Source organism: Setaria italica, chromosome I (genome assembly GCF_000263155.2).
Source record: "Setaria italica strain Yugu1 chromosome I, Setaria_italica_v2.0, whole genome shotgun sequence".
NCBI lineage: Eukaryota > Viridiplantae > Streptophyta > Magnoliopsida > Poales > Poaceae > Setaria > Setaria italica.
In genome coordinates, this window is record NC_028450.1 from 41,333,019 (window position 1) to 41,357,019 (window position 24,001).

Consider the following 24,001-nt stretch of genomic DNA (forward strand, 5'->3'; position numbering starts at 1 on the left):
AACCCATTTGCAGGTGTAGCGAAGAGGAGGAAGAAACCCAAAACCCGCGACGAAGAAACCAGCGCGACCGGGCCAAACCCAAAATGGAGAAAGGGAAACCCAAAAGACCCGGACGAAACGGCGCAGTAGGATTTTGGCGACGGCAGTAAGTAAACGAGAAGTGGAAGGAAGCAGGAAAAAAAAGCGTCTCCTTGGGCGCAGCTGTGTTCCCTCCCTCCCTCCCTCTCTTCCCTTCCCTACCTCCGCCGAAGCGGAAAACATCGTCCAACACAAGGGGTGCCCCCCGTCCTCCCCCTCCCTCAGCGTCGCCGCCGGACGCGCTGCCGTCCGCCGAGCCGAATTCGCGCCGCCACCACCACGGAGGGGAGGCCTCTCTGGCGTAGCAGCCGTCGTCGGCGCCGGCGCCGCCTTCCGCCTCCCCTCTCCCGGACCGGCGTGGAGCCGAGATCCGTCCGGACTTGGGCCGTTCTGCTGTGATGGTAAGGGAGCCCTAGCTTTGCTTGGATTCCTGCTTTGCTCCGGGAGTCATCGCATCTCGGAATCTCTCCTCCTCCCCGTCCGGTCAGTTGCGGATTTTGTTCTCTGCGAACCATGGAGCGCGATTTCAGGCCTGCTTCGACAGAGAGCGCGAGATCCGGGAGCAGCATAGTGCGTCCGTGCATGTGCAAGCACACATTGTATCAGGGCGCCTGTTACCCTAAGCTGGTAGCTCCAAGAGCGGTTTATTTTTCCAAAAAAAAAAAACTGGGGTCCTGCCCACTCCCTGCTTCAAGCCTTCTCATGGAGATCTAGACCGCGTCTGAGAAATGAGGATGCCATTTCTGACGAATTCTAGTGCCGCAGGCGTTGACTTGTGCTTTGCTACCTTCCTGATCATTAGGCCCAGGGCACCGCTCTCTTTCGCGCCACGAAAATGGGCGAATGCCTCAACTTAGTGCCTATAGTTTCCATATGGAGTGCGAGTCTGGCTCTGGAATGCATGAGTGTCGGCATTTATGTTTTGTTTGGCAAAGCATATCGTTTTTTTTTCCATATCAAACGTATGCGGCTAGTGTTTAATGTCGATGTCTTCCTGCAGGCGGCGCAAGCTTCCATTGCGGTGGGATCCCAAGTTTGGGTTGAAGACCCTGATGTGGCCTGGATTGATGGGGAGGTCATAAAAGTCAATGGAGCCACGATTACGGTCAAGTGTTCCAATGAAAAGACGGTATGTTGCTTTTGGCAAGTTTTGGGTTAGTGCTAGGCTTGTAAAAGACAAAACTGCTAACAAGGGCCACCTCAAGCTGAGGCAACCTTCTATAATAGGCAAAACGCATGCAAGTTACAAATGGCATCCATGCTGAGTTAAAGCCTGGTTCTTTGTTCAGGTTACGGTGAAAGCATCTAATGTCCATGCTAAGGATCCTGAGGAAGCGCCATGTGGAGTTGATGACATGACAAAGCTTGCCTATCTGCATGAGCCTGGGGTTCTTCAGAATTTGAAATCTAGATATGACATGAATGAAATTTATGTAAGTTACAATAACCGTATAGCCTAACTATACCTCAATATATTTTCCACAGCTACTCATTAATTGAGGCAGCCATGCTTTTCTGACACGTGTCTCAAACTTCTTCATTACCAAACCAGACATATACTGGGAATATCTTGATTGCTGTAAATCCTTTCCGAAGACTGCCCCATCTATACGACACTCAGATGATGCAGCAATATAAAGGGGCAGATTTTGGTGAATTAAGTCCTCATCCTTTTGCCGTTGCTGATGTTGCATATAGGTAGGTTCATTCTGATATATTTGATCGTTTTTGGGTGGTTTATACTTATATATAGTTTAACAAGCACTTTCCATAAAGAAATTCTGTGTTGTCATCTCCTTTTTCACTTTTGGAGTTCGACTCAGAGGAGAATATCTTGATTACTTTACTGTTGCAGAGTGATGTTGAATGAAGGAATAAGTCAGTCGATTCTTGTTAGTGGAGAAAGTGGTGCTGGTAAAACAGAAAGCACCAAAATGATCATGCGCTATCTTGCTTACATGGGTGGGAAGGCTGCATCTGAAGGGCGAACCGTGGAGAAGCAAGTACTTCAGGTGATAATTTCTTAGACACCTAGTTTAGAAAAAGTATTGCTGCGACCACTTTGTTCTAACTGAATAACACATATCATATTCCTATCACAGTCCAATCCTGTTCTTGAAGCATTTGGAAATGCAAAGACTGTCAGAAACAATAATTCAAGGTAAGAGGTATTTCTTTACATGATCATCCTGTTTAATATTGTGGGTAGCTATTTTTGTCACTCAACCAGCTTTGTTCTTGCTGCTATTACTTCAGTCGTTTCGGTAAATTTGTTGAGATCCAGTTTGATCAGAAAGGGAGAATATCAGGAGCTGCCGTAAGAACTTATCTCCTTGAGAGATCCCGTGTCTGTCAAATATCTGATCCAGAGAGAAATTACCATTGTTTCTACATGCTATGCGCTGCCCCTCCTGAGGTGCTGCCCCTTGCCTGTCCATGCACTTCTCCGAGATGACATGTTTACAATAACTGTGTACCCTGTAATCATACTTTGCATCTATCAGGAGCGTGAGAGATACAAACTTGGAGACCCCAGAACATTTCACTACCTTAATCAGTCCAACTGCATTAAGCTTGAAGGCCTAGATGAATCTAAAGAGTATCTTGAAACCAGGAAAGCTATGGATATTATTGGAATTAGTTCTGAAGAGCAGGTACACATTTGATTGTTCTTACCTTTTTTCCTTTAGAAATTCACTTGGTGCTTACCCTGAACTCATGCATGTGTTTCATTTAGGAAGCAATTTTTCGGGTTGTTGCTGCTATTCTGCACCTGGGGAATGTTGAATTTGTAGAAGGGGATGATGGAGATTCATCAAAACCAAAAGATGAAAAATCTCTGTTTCATTTGAGGACAGCTGCTGAGCTCTTCATGTATGTTTTTTTTTGCTTCTTTTTAGAAAATTACGAGGTTACTCAGGCTTACAAGAACTCGAAATTTGGTATTGTAGGTGTGATGAGAAAGCTCTACAAGATTCACTATGTCAACGCGTTATTGTGACTCGTGATGAGAACATAGTAAAAACTTTGGATCCTGAAGCTGCCAAGGGAAGTAGAGATGCCCTCGCGAAGACTGTGTACTCACGGTTGTTTGATTGGTGAGTCTGTTTCAAGTTTTGCACTATCTTTGTATGCTCTTCTTGTTCAATAGGAGCTTCATGGCTATTTTTCATATGTTTCATTTGACACTCATATGGCAAATGACCTTTGATCTTAGGCTTGTGAATAAGATCAACCACTCTATTGGTCAAGATCCGAACTCAAAATGCTTGATCGGAGTGCTGGATATCTATGGGTTTGAAAGCTTCAAGACAAACAGGTGCTTAATTGGTATGCTTTGATGATTGGTTGCATGTTGGGTGTTTTATTGTCAGTAGGCTGTCCAGCTAGTTGTCCAAGTGCTGGAGCTGGGCCAAATTACTTATTAGTAAATTGTGGCTATTTGGCCACATAACTTCCTTTAAGAGCGATCAGGTGGTTGTATTTGGCTATTTCTCTTTGTTGAAATCTCTAATCCTCGTTCACAGCAGGCTTTTCCATATATGTTCTGAAGAACCGACTAGGTTTAATGGAAGTTGCCACAATGGTTCCTATCTTCCTTCCAATTCTGCATGTGCCTTCTATTTTGCATTAGATGTTGAAAATTAGCATGGAATCTTTTTTTTGGGGTAAATTCTTGGATTGTACACGGCAGGAATTTAACTTGTATAAAACTCTTTAACAACAAGTGACACATGTGGAATGCAGGGTATTCCCTTTTCTCATGAACTTACTGTTTTGTTTATCCATGGATTGCTTTGACACCATTGGTTTTGCTATTAGTTGAACAGCCTGTACAAGCAGTTTTGCTATGACATTTATGTTTTTATGGTAGTCATAACATGATTATGAATGCAAATGGTAGCGAAGTAGGTTATGGAGACTGTGACTACAATTTCTAAGGTTTCTTTCCATAAGTTACAATCTGATGAGCAATAGACTAAGATTACATTATACTTCTAGTAATTTATTAATTCATTCTTTTGCCCCCCAGACCACCCACCTACCCACCCAATTTGTTACTACCACTTCTTTACTTGAGGCTTATTTTCTCTTTACAGCTTTGAGCAGTTTTGTATCAACCTGACAAATGAAAAGCTGCAACAACACTTCAATCAGGCAAGTTTGTAGAGCCTTCTTAGTTGGTGCCATTTGTCATAGTTCCATTTCTCTGTGGTTTCTGAAAGAGATCTTAGCTTTGTATTTCTGCTTCCTGCAGCATGTCTTTAAGATGGAACAGGAAGAGTACACCAAAGAAGAAATTAATTGGAGTTATATTGAGTTCATTGACAACCAGGATGTTCTTGATCTCATCGAGAAGGTAGTTTTCTTTGCATGCTATCATGTTTTGAATAGTTATTTGCTGTTTATTTTACTCGTACATTTTCAAATTTTCATAAAACATAATAGCTCTGATTCAGCGAACTAGTGACACTCAATTCCCATCCCGCATCACCTCGTCAAAGCAAACAAATAGAATCCAACTGCCTTATGCATCAAATCAAATAAGTAACTTGCAGGTCCCATGGGAATGATCCAACTGCACCATCAAATGCTTTTTCTCGGACACTCCTTAGTCCCAATTCAAGATAGGCATCTGTGCTGATTTCTCTGATGCAGTGTATTTAAACTTTGGTACTTCACGTTGTTGTATTGTTTGGCTATGTTCCATCTAAGCACTCGATCTTAACTTTGTAGAAACCTGGTGGAATTGTTGCCCTTCTGGATGAAGCTTGGTATGGATGTGTGATAAAATATCTCTTTTGAGTTGGCATTTTACAGTTATACAGAACTCTAATCCATCTAATCACTCCTAACCTGTCTACATTTTCTACTATGTTACAGTATGTTGCCGAGATCGACACATGAAACATTTGCTCAGAAATTGTACACAACTTTCAAAAATCACAAGCGCTTTGCTAAGCCAAAATTATCTCGGTCAGACTTTACAATATGCCATTACGCAGGAGATGTAAGTGTGGAACTGTGGACTGCTTTTGCGTTTGTTTGTTAACTTCGTTCACAGAACCAATCCTTGACGTGAACACATGTTTTTGCATAGGTCACCTATCAAACAGAGTTATTTCTGGACAAGAATAAAGATTATGTTGTTGCTGAACATCAGGCTCTCTTGAGTGCTTCAAAATGTGCATTTGTTTCGGGCCTTTTCCCTCTTTTATCTGAAGATTCCTCAAAATCTTCCAAGTTTTCATCCATCGGTTCAAGGTTCAAGGTAAAATGGTTTCCTCAATGCTTCAAGGGGATTTCATTAGAGATCAAGTCTTAATGTTTTTAATAATTATGATATAAATGCAGCAACAACTGCAATCTCTCTTGGAAACTCTGAGTGCAACTGAGCCACACTACATCCGTTGTGTAAAGCCCAATAATTTGTTGAAGCCTGCAATTTTTGAGAACCAAAACGTTCTCCAGCAACTAAGATGCGGAGTAAGAATTTCTATTACTTTTTTTTTGGCTTCCAACTTCAGTATTCACATTATTGGTTGCTATAATTGGCTTGCTTCAGGGAGTTATGGAAGCAATTAGGATTAGCTGTGCTGGATATCCAACCAGAAGAACATTCTACGAGTTCATAGACCGTTTTGGTATTCTTGCGCCTGATGTTTTGAGTGGAAGGTAATAATGTTCAATGAATAATAAAAACATGTTTCTGCGTTTATTATTTTTGTTTTTGAGCCTAATTGTTGATATGGTTTGCGGCAATTGTCACTGTTGTAGTTCTGATGAGGTCAGTGCTGTAAGGAGGCTGTTAGAGAAGGTAGATCTGCAAGGTTATCAGGTAATGGATGTTAGTGGAAATCTGAATTCTACATCCATGCATTGTAGGCTTCAGCATTGTTGATGTGGCCGATCCTTGTTATTTATCGGTGATTACAAAGCTAAGTTTTGCAGCGTGTCTGAACTTCAGAAGTACTTATATATAGGAGTAGAAGTAAAATTGTGTCCTAATTGTTTAGTTATGCTGCCTTAGATGATCCTGAAGTTTGTGCACCAAAGATTTTGAAGGGACTCTTAGGTAGTAATATTTGTAACTGCTTGACATGCCACTGGACCTTCCGCACAGCCTTCTACTTTGAGTGCTGACTGCTGATGGTGGAACAACACCGTTTATATGCTAGAACTGTGAATCTATGTGCAAGAGAGACGTGTTCTCTCCCATATAGATATCTACTTTTGTAGGCTGTAGAGTGAAGATATTTAAAATACAACGACAACTGAGCCTTTTCTTCCAAGCAGTTGGGGTAGGCTAGATGGAACCCAACAAGAACCACAAGAAGCTTATACAAAAATGTAAAAAGAAAAATATTAATAGCAATTAGATATTCCATTCAGACCGGATGTTCTCGTTTTCCCTTAGTATTATGCTATCTTTTCAGCCATAAAATGAAATCTTTGATGTGTGGACTAAGCTGTATGTCTTTTGCAAATATGATCATCTAGATTGGCAAGACAAAAGTATTCCTTCGTGCTGGTCAGATGGCTGAACTTGATGCTCGTAGAAATGAAGTGTTAGGGCATTCAGCTAGCTTGATTCAGAGGAAAGTTCGCTCATTTTTGGCACAAAAGAGTTTCATTGCACTGCGACGATCAGCTTTACAAATCCAGACAGTTTGTCGCGGTGAGATTATTTTATTCTCCCAAAGTTATTATAACAGTTGATTTATTTATCCGGAACTAATATTATTTTGTGAAGATTCTCTGATGTGGCTTTGGTTAACTCTTTGTAGGTGAGCTTGCAAGAAGAGTTTACCACAACCTGCGCAGAGAAGCTGCTTCACTCAAGATCCAGACTTGGTACCGTATGCATACTGCCAGAAAAGCATACAATGAGCTTTCTGCTTCAGCAGTTACCATTCAATCAGCATTGCGCGGTATGTGTGCACGTAAAGAGTTGCACTTCAGAAGGCAAACAAGAGCTGCAATTATTATCCAGGTAATACAATGAATAAGGAAACCTTTTCTTCATATTGGGCTACAAGCAATGGACAACTGGAAGGAAATAATCATTATGACAAATTTATGCTGGTATATTTAGGATATAGCAGTGGGCATCTGAAACATGCAATGCTAACTTTACTGGTTGAATATCCTAGTAGCAGTTCCTAAGATTTTTACACGGTTGTTGGCTGAATCTTTTCCAAAGCAGGGAGCTAGAGAAACCATTAAAATATGTGAAAATTGGTTTTCTCAATATTTTCTTCTATACAGCAAGACATAGAAGGGGTAATTTTGTTTATGGGAATTTATTAATTGCATCTTTGGCTTTGCTAGTAATGAAGACGGCAACGAGAGTTGACACACTGTCAAGGCATACTTTTGATGCCCTCAACCAAAGCACTGTGGCCATGCCGACAAACAGTGGCACCACAAGGGTGGGGATAGAGAGGGACTAGGAACTCTTGATCTATATTTTGCTTAAGCAAAATCTTTATATAGATGGGATGACTTTGACTCAGAAACCACAATATTTCTTGCCCACTACACATTTTGCACTTCATATATGGTTGGATTGTGCCACAATGTTTCTTACAAACATGATACCTATCTTATGAAACCTGACAACTTCACCGCTACTCATTTCTAGATGCATGTTAGTATTTAGTATAGGTGATGATCCTCGGTATCCTCTATCAACTGACTAGGTGAATGTTCCTGACCTTTTTGCTCATTCATATTTCTGTTCCAGAGTCGCTGCCGCCAATTCTTGGCGAGGTTACATTATTCAAGGACAAAGAAAGCTGCAATTACTACACAGTGTGCCTGGAGAGGAAAGGTTGCTAGAAAGGAGCTACGAAAGCTCAAAATGGTAAGTTCAAGCTCACTGGGTGGCAGACACCTTTTGTGTTTTACCAAGGCTATTTCTGCGGAATATGCATATTTTCTCATGTCAATTCTTATCCACATTATTGTTTATTAGGCTGCCCGGGAAACTGGTGCCTTGCAAGCAGCCAAAAACAAACTTGAAAAGCAAGTTGAAGAGCTTACATGGCGGCTACAGTTGGAGAAGCGCATGAGAGTGAGTTTTCTATAGTAATGTTTTATCACCATGAACATGCAATCTGAAGCATGCTTCGTCAACGAGATAGCACCATCTGGTTTTACATGCTCCTTGCTCCAGTTTTTATCCTTCCTGTTGAGGTTGACATACATGAATGGCTACTTGTTCAAGTTTCCTTTTGATGACCTTACTTGAAAAGGACGCAGGCCATACTATTTTGTATTATTGTTGCAGAATTTATCACGCAGCAAACGAATTTAGTTGTATAGTTAGGAGGTCGTCTTATCAGTAAAATTATGTAGATTGTAAAGTCATTTTGAGACCATATGTTGTATGTAATGCGTCCTTGTTTGCTGTAGGCTGATCTTGAGGAAGCTAAATCACAAGAAAACGCAAAGTTGCAAGCTGCACTGCAGGAGGTGCAACAACAGTACAAAGAAACAAAAGAAATTCTAGTACAGGAGAGGGAAGCAGCCAAGAAGGCTGCAGAGGTAGCTCCGGTTATTAAAGAGGTCCCTGTTGTAGATGCAGAGTTAATGAATAAGCTTAGAGATGAAAATGACAAACTGAAGGTGAGAACTTAACATAATGTGAAATTCCTCCCGTTTATGCATCACTGACGAGCACCTGCATTTCTTTTAGTATTTCTGCCATAAATTTAGGAACTATTGTTGTTCTCTTACATTTTTCTATGAGACTCTGTTTCCCTGTACTTTTTCAGCTGCATTCATTTTTTTTTCCCATAGTTGCTGGCTATGTTTATGACACTTTGCATGCCATGCTACAGACTTTGGTCAGTTCTCTTGAAAAGAAGATTGATGATACTGAGAAGAAATATCAAGAAACAAGCAAAGTCAGTGAGGAGAGGCTCAAACAGGCAATGGATGCTGAGACGAAAATTGTTGACTTGAACATGGCAATGCTAAGGTTTTCCTATTTTCCCAGTCATTGCACCATTGCTAATTGCTACTTTTTCCCATATTTTAGGTTGCACTTGGTTTGCATATATCCATAATCGTTGATTCGTTGAAGATATTTATCTCTTATATTCTGCTTCAGGCTTCAAGAGAAAATATCCACCATGGAATCTGAGGAGAAAGTGCAAAGACAAGCACTGTTGAGCACACCTGTCAAGAGCATGTCTGAACATTTGTCAATTCCGATTGCTCCAAAGGTACAAGTAATGTAATGATTGGAAAATGATTGTTCTTTCTATTGAAATATTTTACCTCCTTACTCAATTCTTCTGTTCTCTTTGTTATGCAGAATTTGGAGAATGGCTATCATGAGGTTGAAGAACAAAAGGTTGAAATTTACCATCTTTGTATCTACCTTTTGCCTCCCAGACTTCCATTTATACTCATAAATCTCATGAGAAACGTTGTGACTTTTCAGGAACCCCAAAGTGCACCACCTGCTATTAAGGAATATGGAAATGGTGATCCAAAGCTGAGGAAATCTTGCGCTGACAGGCAACTTGTAGGTCACCAAAATTTTATGTTTAAATTGCTTATGTAAACAGGACATCTGATGCATACCTTTCTGCAGGAGAATGTGGATGCACTTATTGACTGCGTAGGGAAAAACCTTGGATATTGTGCTGGGAAGCCAATTGCTGCTTTTACCATATACAAATGCCTTCTTCATTGGAAATCTTTTGAGGCGGAGAAGACTAGTGTTTTTGACCGTCTCATTCAGTTAATAGGATCTGCAATTGAGGTAATCTGGAACTGGGATTTTAGTCAAGATACTAAAACATGAAAGTACCAAATTGGCCATTCCAAAAAATAAAAATAAAAACAACAAGCCATTCTTTATTGATAAAACTAAAGTTTACTCTCAGCATGGAACAATGCAGATGTGTGAAAGCGGGGTATATCATTTATAAAGTCTTAATGTGGAGGCTTAAATCACGTGTGAAATTTCACTAATCTAGCACATTCTTGTTACTGAAGATATAAGCCATGAAAACACTCCATGTTCTTTTGCTAATCCAATTTCTTTTAATAAATGAGCTTGCTGATATGTTCTTTATCCGTTGCTTTTGAGTTTTAGGAGTAGCAAGCTTATTATTTTGATTTTTTTTCCCTGTCACCACTCACTTTGTCTCATGTTTGATGCAGAATGAGGACGACAATTGCAACCTTGCCTACTGGCTGTCGAATACATCTAGCTTGCTATTCCTACTGCAGAGAAGTCTCAAGGCTGCTGGTGCTCCTGGTAGCGTTTCACGAAAGAAACCTCCTCAGCCGACATCATTATTTGGCAGGATGGCTCTAGTATGTTACTGACCTTTGCATGCTCGAAAAATGAATTAATGAGTGGGGAAATATAGTAAACATATATTAATTTGTCTAGGGCTTGCGTTCTGCATCTTTTGCCAATATGCATGTGGAAGCAACAGATGTTGTCCGCCAAGTTGAGGCCAAATATCCTGCCTTGCTTTTTAAGCAGCAGCTAACTGCATATGTGGAGAAGATATATGGAATCGTACGAGACAATATTAAAAAGGAATTATCATCTTTGATTTCGCTATGTATCCAGGTACCATACGTATCCTCAATGTAGTTTGTTTACCGTTGATAAATTCAATTTAGCATTATGTCCTAAATGTTTGATCCAAAAAGATTCATGGTTTGCCATCCTTGATGTTTAATCACCAGGCCCCAAGAACAATGAAAGCTAGCATGCTGCGGGTTTCTGCAAGATTATCTGGTCAATCTCAGAATCAGAGCAACAACTGGCAGAAAATTATTGAAAGCTTGGATAAGCTCTTGAGGACACTGCAAGATAACCATGTATGTGTCTCATTGTTTCCATACGATTTCACTTGTGCTGGATGGATGTTTACTCTTCTTTTTCTTTATCCTCAGGTACCCCCAGTTTTAGCTCAGAAAATATTTACCCAGATATTCTCGTACATTAATGTACAGCTATTCAACAGGTGAACTTGTTTTTCAATGTTTCAACTTTTATGCAAGTGACAACTAGTGTAGTGACTGGTTTTGCTGTTTGTTCTGCAGTCTACTGCTTCGCCGTGAGTGTTGCTCCTTCAGCAATGGAGAGTATGTTAAGGCTGGTCTAGCTGAGCTGGAGTTGTGGTGTGCAAAGGCAACAACTGAGGTGATCCGCTTGCAGTGTAAATGCTTAGTTATATTTTCTTTTATTGATTAATTACTGAAATTTCCTGGTTACAGTATGCAGCATCTTCATGGGATGAGCTCAAGCATATCAGACAGGCTGTTGGCTTTTTGGTATGTCCTATTCTACCAAATTATGCATTCTAATATATTCACGTTCAGATTTGTGCTTGATGCTTGGATATGATTCTGACACACCCATCGGGTTTTCGATTTCAATTTAGTGGCATCCTAGAACTAAGTCGTATTCTTATCTTGGATTTGCCAAGTTTCATGATTCATAGTTTGGATGGAGGACAAACACAGCAATTTTGTAGTTTGATCTTGAGTTTAAATTGACTTTATCTTGGCTTAAGAGTTAAATTTGCATATATCAATACATTTTCAATGCTCTTTTCAGGTTATATTCCAAAAATTCAGAATATCTTATGATGAGATTGTCAATGACCTATGTCCGGTAAAATCTCAATCCTTGAAACCTACTTTGCAATGCTCTGAATCTCTTGTATTCACTTCTTTTGCAGAATATAGAGGCATCTTGTTTCTAATACATTTTCTATTGTATATGCTTGTAGATCTTGAGTGTTCAACAGCTGTACAGAATTTGTACACAATACTGGGATGATAAGTATAATACCCAAAGTGTCTCATCTGATGTGAGTTCCTTTTCTGAAGAGATTCACTACTGTATCTGCAATCTTATCTTTTGAAAATGTTTTTATTTTGTTGAGTGGAAAAGTATAAAAATTCACAATTCCCTAGTTTTATGGAATTGATATATGCTGGTAATCACTGCTCACTACTTGATGCATTTTTTTCTTCTTCTAAAAACAACTACAACACAATGTTGCATATCTATCTGATTGGGATAGATTTTTTTACGTGGTAGTCAATAGGAAAAAAGATAACTAACTTGACCCTCTAATGTTTCAGGTTCTTAGTAATATGCGGGTGCTAATGACAGAGGATTCTAACAATGCTGAAAGCAGTTCATTTTTGTTGGATGATAATTCAAGGTATCAAAATTTCCATTTCGCTCAACTATCGGTTTATTCTGAATAATATCATAATCTCGACATCTTTTCTGTAATGCAGCATCCCGTTCTCAGTGGATGATATCACCAACTCAGTGCAAGAGAAGGATTTCTCAGATATGAAACCAGCCGAGGAGCTACTCGAGAACCCTGCCTTCCAGTTTTTACAGGACTAGGGCTTGTGATGTCTCGAGCTTTATACTGCTAGATATCTTGTCAGATCATTTCTTGATTTGTTGTAAATTTTTTCAATCCTTTCTACCTCATATGCGCCTTCGTTTAGTCATCTTTTCTTTTCAGCTAGTTTTTGTAAAATCCATATATAGGTTATTTGTTAGGGTTGGGATGGGATTCCCCCCTTACAGTTAGAAAGGGCCGTATCTTTTAAAGCGGGGCAAATGATTCTTTGTAGGTCAACATCAACCAATCTTTTACCCAAGGGTGGTAAGGAGGGGGAGAGGCAATGTTAGTAGCCTCTCCCCAGTTATAGATTTTGTAAATTATATACTGTAAATCAAACAGTGCAAGGAAAAAGAAAGGAAAGCTATATACCAAATGCAGTTATGCTCGTGGCATCTTCCCGCTCTCGTGTATTGTAATTGTGCCAGAATCGTGTGTACTGTCTGTGTAATACTCGGTGTGAGAGTTCATGACCTGAGTAGTGTATGTCTATCATGTGTTCGTTTACTCATGTGGTGTTCGTGCTGGCCATGCGACATGCTTCAGAGCAGATGCGCATCTTCGGCTATATTCTGCTTCCTCCGTCCAAAAAAGTCATTTTAGGTTTATACTAAGTCAAACTTTCTACCAAATTTATAGAGAAAAATATCAGCATTTATGGCATCAAATAGGTATATTATAAAAATATATCTCATGGTCAAATAGCCAGTGCAGTTTGTTTCGTGACATCTTCCAGCAGCCGTTATCTTTGTGTTTATCGCCTGTTGCATTTGTTCACGCAGTGCGTGCCGGTCGTGCTTGCCATGCTTACAGCATACTGTATGCCGCATCTTGGCTGTATTGTAGCGGACGCTTTCGCCGACTCCTTTTTTGGCCGCCCTCTACCTTTCGCCTAGTCCTCTCCAGTCTCCACCGCCTGCTACTCTTCCCCAAGCTTAGTTTTCTTTTTTGAAAAACTCAAGCTTATCTGTTTGGCGTCCGACTCCGCCTGCCACGACCATGAGATTCGTTTGTTCGTCTAATTGCGCACGAGGTCTTGCTCGCGGCGCCCCTCTGTCTGGCTCTTTCGTCGTCCTCACTCGCACTGCAACCTGCAGCTGCAGGTGCGGCTGCGCTTTGCCAAGGAGGAAAACGAGATGTATATGGCTACATGCTAATATGCATGCCAGAGATGAACGTCGGTCACAGCGATCCGGCAATCCCGTGTAGAAGGGCTCTTGCTCAATGGATCGAAGGCACGCCGGGGATAACATGCTAAAGACTCGCTCTTATCGACGGGTTCGGTTGTTCGCCGATGAAAGTGGTATGTGAGTTGGGTGTAGAGGTCGTCCGGCTGGGCGATTCGGGCGTCTCCCCGTCCCCTCGCCTCGTCTGCCGCCGTGCGAACTAACAAGGTACCATTTATACTCATTGATTTCCAAGTGTGATGGCTTTTTATATATTCAGATGTTGCTTGTCTCATGTGAACAGATCCCTGCAAAGGAACCACCTAAAGGATCCGCGTTAAAAGAAGTGAGAGATAAGTTCTTCCCATACTACAAATCCGTGTTGCCTGCAGGTGAAGACAGTTTCACCTTGTGAATCAAGCAGGAAGGACTTGCAATCCCCAAACAAATCAACGGGGAATCTTGTTTGGATGTCAAGGTCCCGCTTTTCGATGTCAAGGTCCCGATTGGCGAGCAATTATGAATGCAGGAGGCGGCTTTGTGCTGTTGCTTCGATGTCCCTGAAGGTGTTCACACGCACATGAGTGGAGAAATCTATGGTATTTAACCTGTTGAAATAACTTTTTTTTACTAATTGAGTATTCTTTTGTTACGATACTCCGTTGTATGCTCAACGTTGCTATAATCCTCATGTAGGCCTGGGAAGGATGAAACTGTAGTCGGTATGAGAATGGATGTGCTAGAAGATGTGTTTATGAGGGTGGTTTTTTTATAGCCTATCTGACCTTCGTGGAAGTATTTGATGTGTATGCACATGTTAGGAAGCTAAGATATATAATCGAATGTAATGTATTTCCAGTGCGTCAGGCTAGATACAACCTGGTTAGCAATCTATTCAAGTAAACACCGTAACCTTAGGGTTAAATGGTATGTTACCTTTTATGATGAATATGCAATGGGTACCTTTATCGATTTATGTTTGAGAAAATTTCGCACTGCAAATTGTTAAAATAGTATAGTCGCTAATCTCATATCATTAGCCATAGATTGGGTATGGCAGTGATTTCAGTTTTGTGATGCTTATTCGGAAGAGTAAACATGGACAAGCCCATGAGATGCCATATGTGATTTTTTCAGCAGCAGTTCCCTTAATAAATTACTAGCACCATTCTTTAGTAAGGGTAACTATGTTTCTAAAATCTTACCGGACCTCAAAACTAACGTCCGAGTGAGTGGTTACCAAATCTTTTCTTACTTTTAGTTATCATTATAAAAAATGCAAGGATCCTAATTAACACAGGTTCAGCAACGGCAGCAGTCAGAGCATCTATATTGTATTTTGGAAAAATTAAGAATAATATAAGGTATTATTAGTTTATGTTGAAAATTGAGATGACCCTAATACCCACTTATCTGAGGACCTACACCTAGGACACAAACTCACTCTAGAGTCGGTCAGACCTTTTAATTTCTAGTTACTTAGTGCGACGGGTCCTTTCGACGGTAGAACCACATTCTCACTTCCGGGTGGTAGAGCCTACCAATAGATGAATCTGATTTTCGGGTGGCAGAGTCAACCTACGATGAAGTCCAGACCCTTATGATCTCGGGTGATAGAGCCAACCTTCAATGGATCACAACTTATGCACTAAGTACTTAGAAACTACTAAATGGTCCAACCAGAGGACTAATAATTGTAAGAAATAGAACTTTATTACAACACAACAATATTACACAAGAGTGTACAATACTCTCTCTTTAGTGGCTAACCTACCACTCACCCTTTTAATTTTACCATACTTCACTCATCTACCATGCTCATGGTTGAATGACATGATAAGGAAGAGGACCTCTATTTATAGGTTGAGTTCATAGGATGATGACATGTGTCCTCTTCTAGAGTTTTCACTAGACAAATATCTATGTTCTACACTATTTTAATTTCTTCATGGCAACAATATCTAAAGCCTTCATGGAAATATCATGGATCATGAATTGTGGTGAAAGCTCTAGAAGTTTGTATTGTTTTCCTTCAATAGTTTATTACCATGCTCAGCTGCTCATGAGCCAAGTCAAGGCTATCCTATCCTATCCTATAATTCACCCAGAAGATGTGAAAGCGACAGAGCATATTAGGGAAAACTAGGCTTGAAACTCGATGATCATATTAGAACAATATCTCCTTGTTAGTTATCTCTAATTATTACTCCAACTCAAATTTCCCCGACCCAGACCTGTGTTTGAACGAAAAAAAACGTCCGTGCGAGATTGTGAAGCTTCTCGAACGAGTCGCTTGGGATGAAACTTCCCGTCCGTGCGAGATCTCAACCAGAAAACAACCTCCAACGAGTTGATCCAATTTATGTGTATAGCCAAAAATAGGAAAGGTCCAGAATATCCCTAAATATAGCAAAAAAAATTGGGATAGCCTATAAACTATTCCTTTTTCAATTTGGGCTCATAATTTACAACTATGTCAAATTATCCAATTTACGTGTTAATAAGATTTTTTACATGCATAAGTTAAGTTAAAATTTTTAGAATATCATAACTTATGTTAAGAATTATACTATGGATTTTTCATATTCTAGGAGCATTGCCCCTAGTGACCAAAGAGAAACAGTTCAACTACAAATCATGCCCTCCTACTGAATGAACTATCACCAGATCAGGTAGCATCACAGATGAGCAAAGCATTCATCACAAAAACATGCCCCTACTGAATGAACGCATCACAGATAGCAAAGCATTCATCACAAGCCAAAGGTCTAGACATGGAACAGAACAAGAGATATAAGAAAGGTAGCATCTAATAATCCAAATAAAGACATACATACCAGACCAGAAAAATCCATAAAGGAACGGGTCGACCTCCTTTGCATTATCTGTAAGGGCTGCTTTCTCATGAGGAGTAATGATGCTAACACTAATCACTCCTAAGGTATCTTGGTTTGGAGCATACTGTATTGCTTCTGAAGGGGATCATACATAACCAAGAGAGCTTTCTTAGCACAGAATTTTGGAATCTTGATCTCATTAATCATCACTACAGCTGTACAAAGCTTTGTAGGACCGAGTTCACCACTGGTAGTGCTCGCGACATCATCAACTGGGTCAGTGCTTGCGATACCATCAACTGGGTTAGATCCCTTCATCACAATGCAATTATAATTCCAAGCTAATTCATCTAGATTTCACGAGCTGACTCAATGGATCCAACCAATACAACTAAGAATTCAGGGCTAAGAATAGAAAGCAGTCTCTCAAGTGCATCAAGTTTGAGAACTTGGGCTTGAACATTTACATGATACCACTTTGACTGAACCATCTTCATGTCAACATCCCCAACCAACCCTTTTTCTAGATACAAAGAACAAGTGTTAGGGCAAAGCACAACAAGGAAAATACATTGCATACAATGCAGTACGTATAATGCAAAGTGCAACCAACAATATAAATCGCATATAGTGGAGTACGCATACCTAGTTTTAGTATTATTATATCCCTACTTTGGTTTATGCTGATCACTAGCGAGCCCCAAAAACAGGATTGTGCTCAAGTTCAATGCTTGGATTAAATCACCCTTAGGCGCCTTTGCCATCTCATTGACAAGATAGACCAGTTCCCTAGGTTCATATCTAAATCTATAGACATTATATTCCTTGGCAATTTGGATAGCAGTCATCCTGATATCAGGGTGTTTATGCTTAAACACATCCCTTTTACCAATCATGGTCTCATAGTTCTTTAGATTGTCAGTCACCACATCCATGATCTTGATCTTGAGCTGCCATCCTTTTTGAAGTACACTAAGAAGAGTCATAGCTTCTGCATGTTCTGAATCTTTGCTTGGCAATCCACACGTTATCTGACTGTCAACCATTTCTTTGCACTTCCAAATTATAGAAGCAATTGTTGCAGTTCTAACTGTTGCTCCTCCTCCCCCTACTACTCCTCTTCATTCCACTGGTAGTGGTGGTGTTACTATTGATGCTACGCTTTTTGTTGCTGCTGTTGGTGGTGGTGGTGGTGGTGGTGGTGATGATGATGATGTTTCATTTTTTGAGGCTTTATTATAGGATGCATCACACTCCACCTTGTAAGTAACAACTTCATCATACTCGGATGCTAAAAGTAAACCATGGTGGTTGTGTTTTTCCCAGTTCCCATGCAAGTACTTAATTGTATGGTAAAGAAACATGAAATGGATATAACTGATAGTTGTCACTACCTTTCTTTTGCCTTGGATTGGATATAAATGATAGTTGTCAGAGACTAGAGATCTGTTGGTCAGCGGCTAAGTGATAAAAATCATGTCCACTTGGCCTTCTTTTCCTTTCTAAATGGAATCCTCATGGAATGCAAACCCTTCACTGTTATCTGCACCCTTCTATAGTATCATGATACGTTATAGTTCAGAACAAAGCAGGCTTCTTTTGAATGGATGCATTAGTTTAGCACACAAATTCAGAAAATCGAAACACAAAATTATTCTGCTTTGCTGATGAGTTAAAACACAAAAGAAGCATAGGTATCAATCAATTTATACAGTTAGTTACATCATCCTGCGCGACCATTGGATAGCTTCTGGCTGCATGTCAAGAATACATCTCCGTTTTCCCTCCCGTGTTTGCACTTTTTTCTGTTTCAGGCAATGATTGACGGATGAATGACACTCAACAGGATGAATGAAACAGATGGACAAGGATCATCTCTCTCTGGTGCCAAACATATACTGTTACAAGCAGTTAAGAGTTTTATGAAATAAAAGAACTGAAGCTTCAATGCATTTGGATTCGACAAGCATGGTTCATATGAAGCCTCTCACCTGACCAAGTGCTGCAATGCAATTATAAATGGAAATTACTTGAGCTTGTGAGGCTATTGTGCCCGACTCAGGCGCTCTTCAACTAGGCCTTTGAGCTAATGTCTGGAATTGTCTCAGGTGCACTCTTTTTTCCTGCCTCAAATGTGTGCACAAGTAGCTAACCAACCTTTGCCTTTGGTCTGTACTGCATAAAATACATGATACATGATCTATATTAAATTGTCCATGGAAAGGAGGAATATTTATGACAGAGTGTCTTCAAATTGCTGCAGAGGTCTAATTTGATACTAACTGGCATAAAAGTCGTTAAGTGTGGCTTTAGGAATGATTCGTTAAGAAAAGTTGTGCTTTCACTATATGGTCTTCCCCCATAGCAAAACATGGGCACAAACCTAGTTCAAAGGAAAAGAAAACTAACTTGACCCTCTAATGTTTAACAGTTCATTTTGTTAGATGATAACTCGAGCTAACATAAATACCATTTCATTGGTCTGTGTGATTATTGTATTTGTTTGATGATTCCAGAGAATATGAGAGTCTCAAATCAACTGCATTCGGAATGCGACATCCCGTTGGATGATATCACTAACTCAATCATGCATGTGGACTTCTCGGATGTCAAACCAGCTCAGGAGGCAGAAGCCTGCCCTCCAGTTTTCACAGGATTAGGGCTTGTAAAATTTCGAGAATTATACTCCTAGATATCTTGTCAGATCATTTTCTTGATTTGTTGTAATTTTTTCAATCTTTTTCTAACCTGCCTTTTTTATTCTCCTAGAAAAGACCTTACCTTTTTAAGTAAGCAGATGATTGTTTGTAGGGCAACAATCAAACCGATGTTTTACCCAAGGGCAGTAAGGTGGGGGAGATCTAGGCAAATGGGCATGCTACTAGTAGCCTCTCCCAGTCTCCCCAATTATAGTTATGTTGATGACATCTTCCAGCTCTCGTTGTCTTGTGCTTGACGCGTGTGTTCTGTGCGTGTAATGCTCGGTGTGAGGGACTGTGGGTTCATGACCTGAGCATGTCCATAATGTCGTTGATTTTGCTCATGCGGTGTGCGTCTCAAATTAAAGCACCTGGCAATCAACTATGAATGCAGGAGGCAGGTTTATGCTGTTGCTTCGATGTCCGTTAAGGTGTTCAAGCACGCTTGAGTGAGAAATCTGTGGTGATGTACCTGTTGAAATGCCTTTTTCCTAGGTACTTGTTCAATACTTCCTTTTGCTGTAAGTTGCCTTGCATGCTGAATGTTGCTACAATGGCACTGGATTCTAGACCTGTTTGGAGAAAGGGACTGAAATTTAGTCCTGTCACATCAAGTGCTTAGATAAGTATTAAATATAGGTTAATTATAAAATCAATTGCATAAATGAAGGTTAATTTGTGAGATGAATCTATCAAACCTAATTAGTCCATGATTTGATCATGTGATGCTATAGTAAATATGTGCTAATCATGGATTAATTAGGCTTAATATATTTATCTCACGAATTAGCCACGGCTTATGCAATTAGTTTTATAATTAGTTCCCATTTAGTCCTTCTAATTGGTATCAAACATTTGATGTGACTCAAAACAATGATGAAAGAAGCTCATTTTGCTGGATGATAGCGAGGTAACAAATGTACCATTTCATTCAACTTTTGGATTATTACATTGCTTTGATGATTCTGGGCACATCATAATCTCGATGTGCATTACTGCAGTGGATGAAATCACCAGCTCAATAATGCAGGACTTGTAGGATATGAACAACATCATAATCAATGCTTGCTGCCGTGTGCTCGATGCGAGTGCCCCCACAGCATTACCGTTGCGTTGATGGATGCGCTTCTTATGCTTCCTAGTAGACAGCATTACCGTTACCGTAGTAGTAATCTTCCTCCTTTTTGAAACGAAACAAGATAGTTATTTTCGGACTGCAAATTTTCAAGCACGTTAGATACAGTCAGAATATGTGATGATATGGTAGGATAATTATGAAGAGAGATGAAATAAGTTTCCTCTGATGAAACTGACTGTTTTTAAAACTATGAAACCTGATGAAAATGGTATCTGATCATATCTAATCACATGCCTTCCAATTAAATGGTATGGTCAATTTATGAAATCGTGAAATGAAACTTTTCATTGGCTTAAATCTTTGGTGGGATATGAGATGAAACTTCCCATTAAAAATAACGTAATGAAAAATCGTAGTATTTATCAGTTCATGGCGAAGGCTTGGTTCGTTCATGGCGGGAAAGGGAAAAAGGGTGGCTAGCTGTGTGTGAATGGCAGGGCAGCGAGGCACCCGCCATGGGATTTCGAAGGTTCGGATTCGTGCGCCAACCTTCCCACCAGCCCGAAACAAACAACATTCCCATGCGGCCACGGCCAGGCCCCCCAACTTTTCCGCTTTCCAAAGCTACCCTTCCCACCCGCGCATTTACGCAGCTGATCGGTCAGGGGCACCCCCGTCCGCCCGAATAAACAACGCATAAAAAGCAAGGAAGCTGCTGACTGCTGCAGGCCTCTCTTCCCCTGAAAAGCAAAGAAAATAGCAGCAGCAGCAGCAGCAGCAACAGGCAGGCAGGTCCCTGTCCCTTTCCATCCATCCCACATTCCTATTCCTTCCCCCGAATCCGTCCCCAATCCGCCGCCCGCGCGATCGACAGAATGGTAAGCAAGCACTCCGCGCTCCCGGGATTCCTTCTCGCTCGATTCCTTCTTCTTGGTTCGCTCTGCGTCCGCGATGGTTGGTTTAATATTTCGTTCTCGGGAGGAGTGGTTGTTGGGTTTGGTGAATTGTTTCTTCTTGGAAGGCAACGAGGGACGGACGAAAAGACAGCCTTGCTTCGCTTTGCTGCGGGAAAAAGGCGCGCGCGGCCGCCTTGTTCCCCGTCTTCTCTCCGTCCCAATTCCTCCCTCCGACGATTTCTCCCCATCCCCATCGGCGGCGGGCGGCAGGGCAGCGCTCGCTACGCCGGAGCCTCCTCTCGTTGTCCTTCTTCCTCGAATCACCCTCATGCCCCTTCCAATCATACTGCACTGGCGTGGAGTGGGGGATCCATCCCCACTTGCTTCATTTCTTATTCTGTTCGTAAGTAGCCGCTGCTTTGCCCGGATTGTTCTGGGAGTTTAGCGTTCCTTTCTTTGCGCGACTACATTCGGTTAGTTGAGGGTTATTATTCTTTTGGCTGTGGCAATCCGTGGTTCGATTAGGTTCATCGTTGTCAGCGCATAAGGTCGATCCATCTCAGTTCAGCTGTCAACATAATAATCTTGGCACCCAATTAAAGTGCCAGTGCAATTTATTTCCTATGTAAAAATCTGGGGGATTCAACTAAACACTTAATGGCCCACTTTAGTTCTGGGTTGGTGTGTGAAACTATTCACTGATGGCCGCAAGGAGGTCCACTAAAATCAGCAATATTCATGTCCATGTAACTGCTGTTGTGATGGGTTAGTAGGGGGGCAAATTGCTGCGTGCATTTGAGCAAAAACATGTTTAAAGTGCTTATTAATCGATGGGCGATTAGTGGGTTCACTTCACCAATGGGGAGAGGCCTCCTTTATGAAACAAGTGGAATCATCTTTTTCCAGATCTGTTAGTCTGTATTTAAATGAAAGATTGAAGTCTGATGTAGGTTCAATCAACTGATTCAGAGAACTAGCTGTGTGAGAGGAAAAAAAATGTTTTTCTGTATATGCAGTAAGTTAGGAGAGTAGTCCTATCATCATTATCTTCTGTAAAGCTGGTGTTGCTGACTGGTGGTTCATAAGGATTTGTCTGAGTGAAAAATATAAAATTGAGTATATGAAGTTCACGTTTGCAATCACACTAATCTATTGTGGGAGAATGATGGAGATGTTAATCATGAAAAAAATATTGGCTGCATTCTGTGGCGGAAACCATTAGCGGCATACTTTCCTCCGTTTGGGCCATAGTGTTATCCACATTCTAAAATGTTGTTTCTGTGGTGGAAATCCTTAGCAGCATACTTCCTCCGTTTTTAAATATATGTCGTCTAGGACAAGCTAACTACTTCAAAAAATGAATTAATTAGATTGTCCTACATGTCACATATTTAAGAACGAAGGGAGTATATGATAGTCTCTCTTGCTTTGTAATTTTTGTTCTATGGTTTGCATTTTTTTCTCAGCACAATTTTGTCATTGCTGGGGCTCTACTTACAGCTTATCACTTGTCTTTTTGCAGTGAACACAGCTGAAATATCTGATACAGTCGGCAAGCTTTACTTTTCATCACATTTGCACATTTCAGGATGAGCTCCAAGATCATGATAACCTACAAGAGGAAGCGCGTTACCTCACAAGACCATACTGCTGATGACACAGCTCTTGATTCGTCTCCTGCTGCCTCCAGTAATGTAGTTGCCAGCAATTTACCCCCAAGGTTTGAGGCGCATGCTGAGAACACCATCGTAAAAGAAGATAATTTTGTGAGGAATCTTTCCTTGATTCTCTTCCTGTTGATGTTGTTAGTTGACACCATTTCCATCACATGTGTTTATCTAGGTTATCGCTGTTTCCACATTCCTTAAAAGGCATAAGATTACTTCTGATTTTTTTTTTGGCCATGGAACTTGTGGAGTTGTGGTGTCATAGATATTTGCACTAAAGATGTTAATGGGTACGTATTTTCATCAACTGTTTGTGTGTGCCTTGAAAGGACTATCACTAAGCCTGGATATCCGCTAAAATGGTCCTTGATATTTATGTGTTCTGACTTTTAAAAAACTGTTAGCAATTAGTTTTCCATCTTTGATGTCACTGATGAGTCTTCAGTTTTCCTCCCATCTAGTTTCTTGTCTGATACCCTTTTCTCATATGGAATGATTGGCAGGTTACTCCTACAAAACAACAGCCTTTGTCAATGCAACAAAGCATCAAAGAAGAATGTGAACCGGAGAGAGGGAAAAATGAGTTGTATGGATCGTTACCACAGAAAGAACAACCTGAGATTTGTTCTGCCACGATTCCGACTGCAGAGGCACACAACAAATTATTACAATGCAGTGAGGACACAAATAATCAAATCCCTGTTTCAAGTTCTATGTGTGATCCCATGCATGCTGATGGAATGGCTGATCGGACAAAAGATCAGAATACCTCAGCCACTGCGGAAAAAAATTCTCATAAAGGGCCAGAAAATACTATGGGATCTCACCAATGTAAGAATAGATTTAGTCCTCTGCTTACCTTTCGTAGGCGAGTTAAAAAGAAAATTAATGAGGAACCAGCAGAAGAAATTTGTTCACCAGACAATGGCAAACAGTGTTCAACACTGACATGCAGTCAACCAAGCTCGTCAATTAATGATACACCCTTGCTCAAATATACTGCTGGAAACCCTATGGATACTGATGATAAGGTACATTTTTACACTCATCTTAACCAGCACATGTACAATGACAGAAAATGGCATGGTCTTATTGATCTTTCCTTCATATTTCTGCCTTCTTTTATTTTGCTTTTTTTTTTTGGTGGTGGTGGTGGGGGGGGGGGGG

At 40.6% G+C, this 24,001-nt stretch overlaps 2 protein-coding genes and 1 long non-coding RNA gene across 6 annotated transcripts in view; all 3 read left to right on the plus strand.

Annotated features, from left to right (window-relative positions):
• Window positions 1-194: 194 nt before the first annotated feature.
• On the plus strand, window positions 195-12,886 carry LOC101774906 (myosin-6). The gene is made up of 39 exons (XM_004954317.3): window positions 195-479; window positions 1,079-1,207; window positions 1,368-1,511; window positions 1,631-1,776; window positions 1,934-2,090; window positions 2,181-2,239; window positions 2,335-2,494; window positions 2,583-2,732; window positions 2,816-2,952; window positions 3,030-3,176; window positions 3,296-3,397; window positions 4,179-4,236; window positions 4,337-4,438; window positions 4,816-4,853; window positions 4,963-5,089; window positions 5,180-5,350; window positions 5,434-5,565; window positions 5,645-5,754; window positions 5,857-5,917; window positions 6,580-6,757; window positions 6,867-7,072; window positions 7,826-7,945; window positions 8,057-8,155; window positions 8,497-8,709; window positions 8,925-9,064; window positions 9,197-9,311; window positions 9,404-9,442; window positions 9,533-9,616; window positions 9,686-9,856; window positions 10,261-10,416; window positions 10,496-10,681; window positions 10,801-10,935; window positions 11,011-11,081; window positions 11,161-11,260; window positions 11,335-11,391; window positions 11,678-11,734; window positions 11,853-11,933; window positions 12,211-12,293; window positions 12,373-12,886. Exons 1-39 carry the CDS (start codon window positions 477-479, stop codon window positions 12,485-12,487), a joined length of 4,539 nt encoding a protein of 1,512 aa, XP_004954374.1. The 5' UTR covers window positions 195-476; the 3' UTR covers window positions 12,488-12,886.
• A 532-nt stretch (window positions 12,887-13,418) lies between these two features.
• Window positions 13,419-19,384, plus strand: LOC111256277. Of its 2 annotated transcripts, XR_002676302.1 has the most exons (4): window positions 13,419-13,885; window positions 13,962-14,256; window positions 18,341-18,602; window positions 19,011-19,384. It is a non-coding gene; the product is annotated as an uncharacterized LOC111256277 (long non-coding RNA). The 2 variants fall into 2 exon arrangements; XR_002676305.1 differs by lacking the exons at window positions 18,341-18,602; window positions 19,011-19,384 and adding an exon at window positions 14,354-14,888.
• A 1,605-nt stretch (window positions 19,385-20,989) lies between these two features.
• Window positions 20,990-24,001, plus strand: part of LOC101775317 — an 8,053-nt gene continuing 5,041 nt past the window's right edge. The window contains exons 1-3 of one of the 3 annotated variants that reach the window (XM_004954318.3): window positions 20,990-21,149; window positions 22,690-22,933; window positions 23,338-23,865. In XM_004954318.3, the coding sequence (XP_004954375.1) occupies window positions 22,757-22,933; window positions 23,338-23,865 (705 nt within the window). In that variant the 5' untranslated portion in view covers window positions 20,990-21,149; window positions 22,690-22,756. Of the gene's footprint in view, window positions 21,150-21,249; window positions 21,571-22,689; window positions 22,934-23,337; window positions 23,866-24,001 lie in introns of those variants that run through there. The other 2 variants (XM_004954319.3, XM_012849195.2) reach the window with 2 other exon arrangements.

Coding starts and splice junctions, on each gene's coding strand:
- LOC101774906 (XM_004954317.3), top strand. Junction 5,351..5,433: donor CCATCGGTTCAAGGTTCAAG/GTAAAATGGTTT, acceptor ATATAAATGCAG/CAACAACTGCAATCTCTCTT. Junction 5,566..5,644: donor TCCAGCAACTAAGATGCGGA/GTAAGAATTTCT, acceptor GGCTTGCTTCAG/GGAGTTATGGAAGCAATTAG.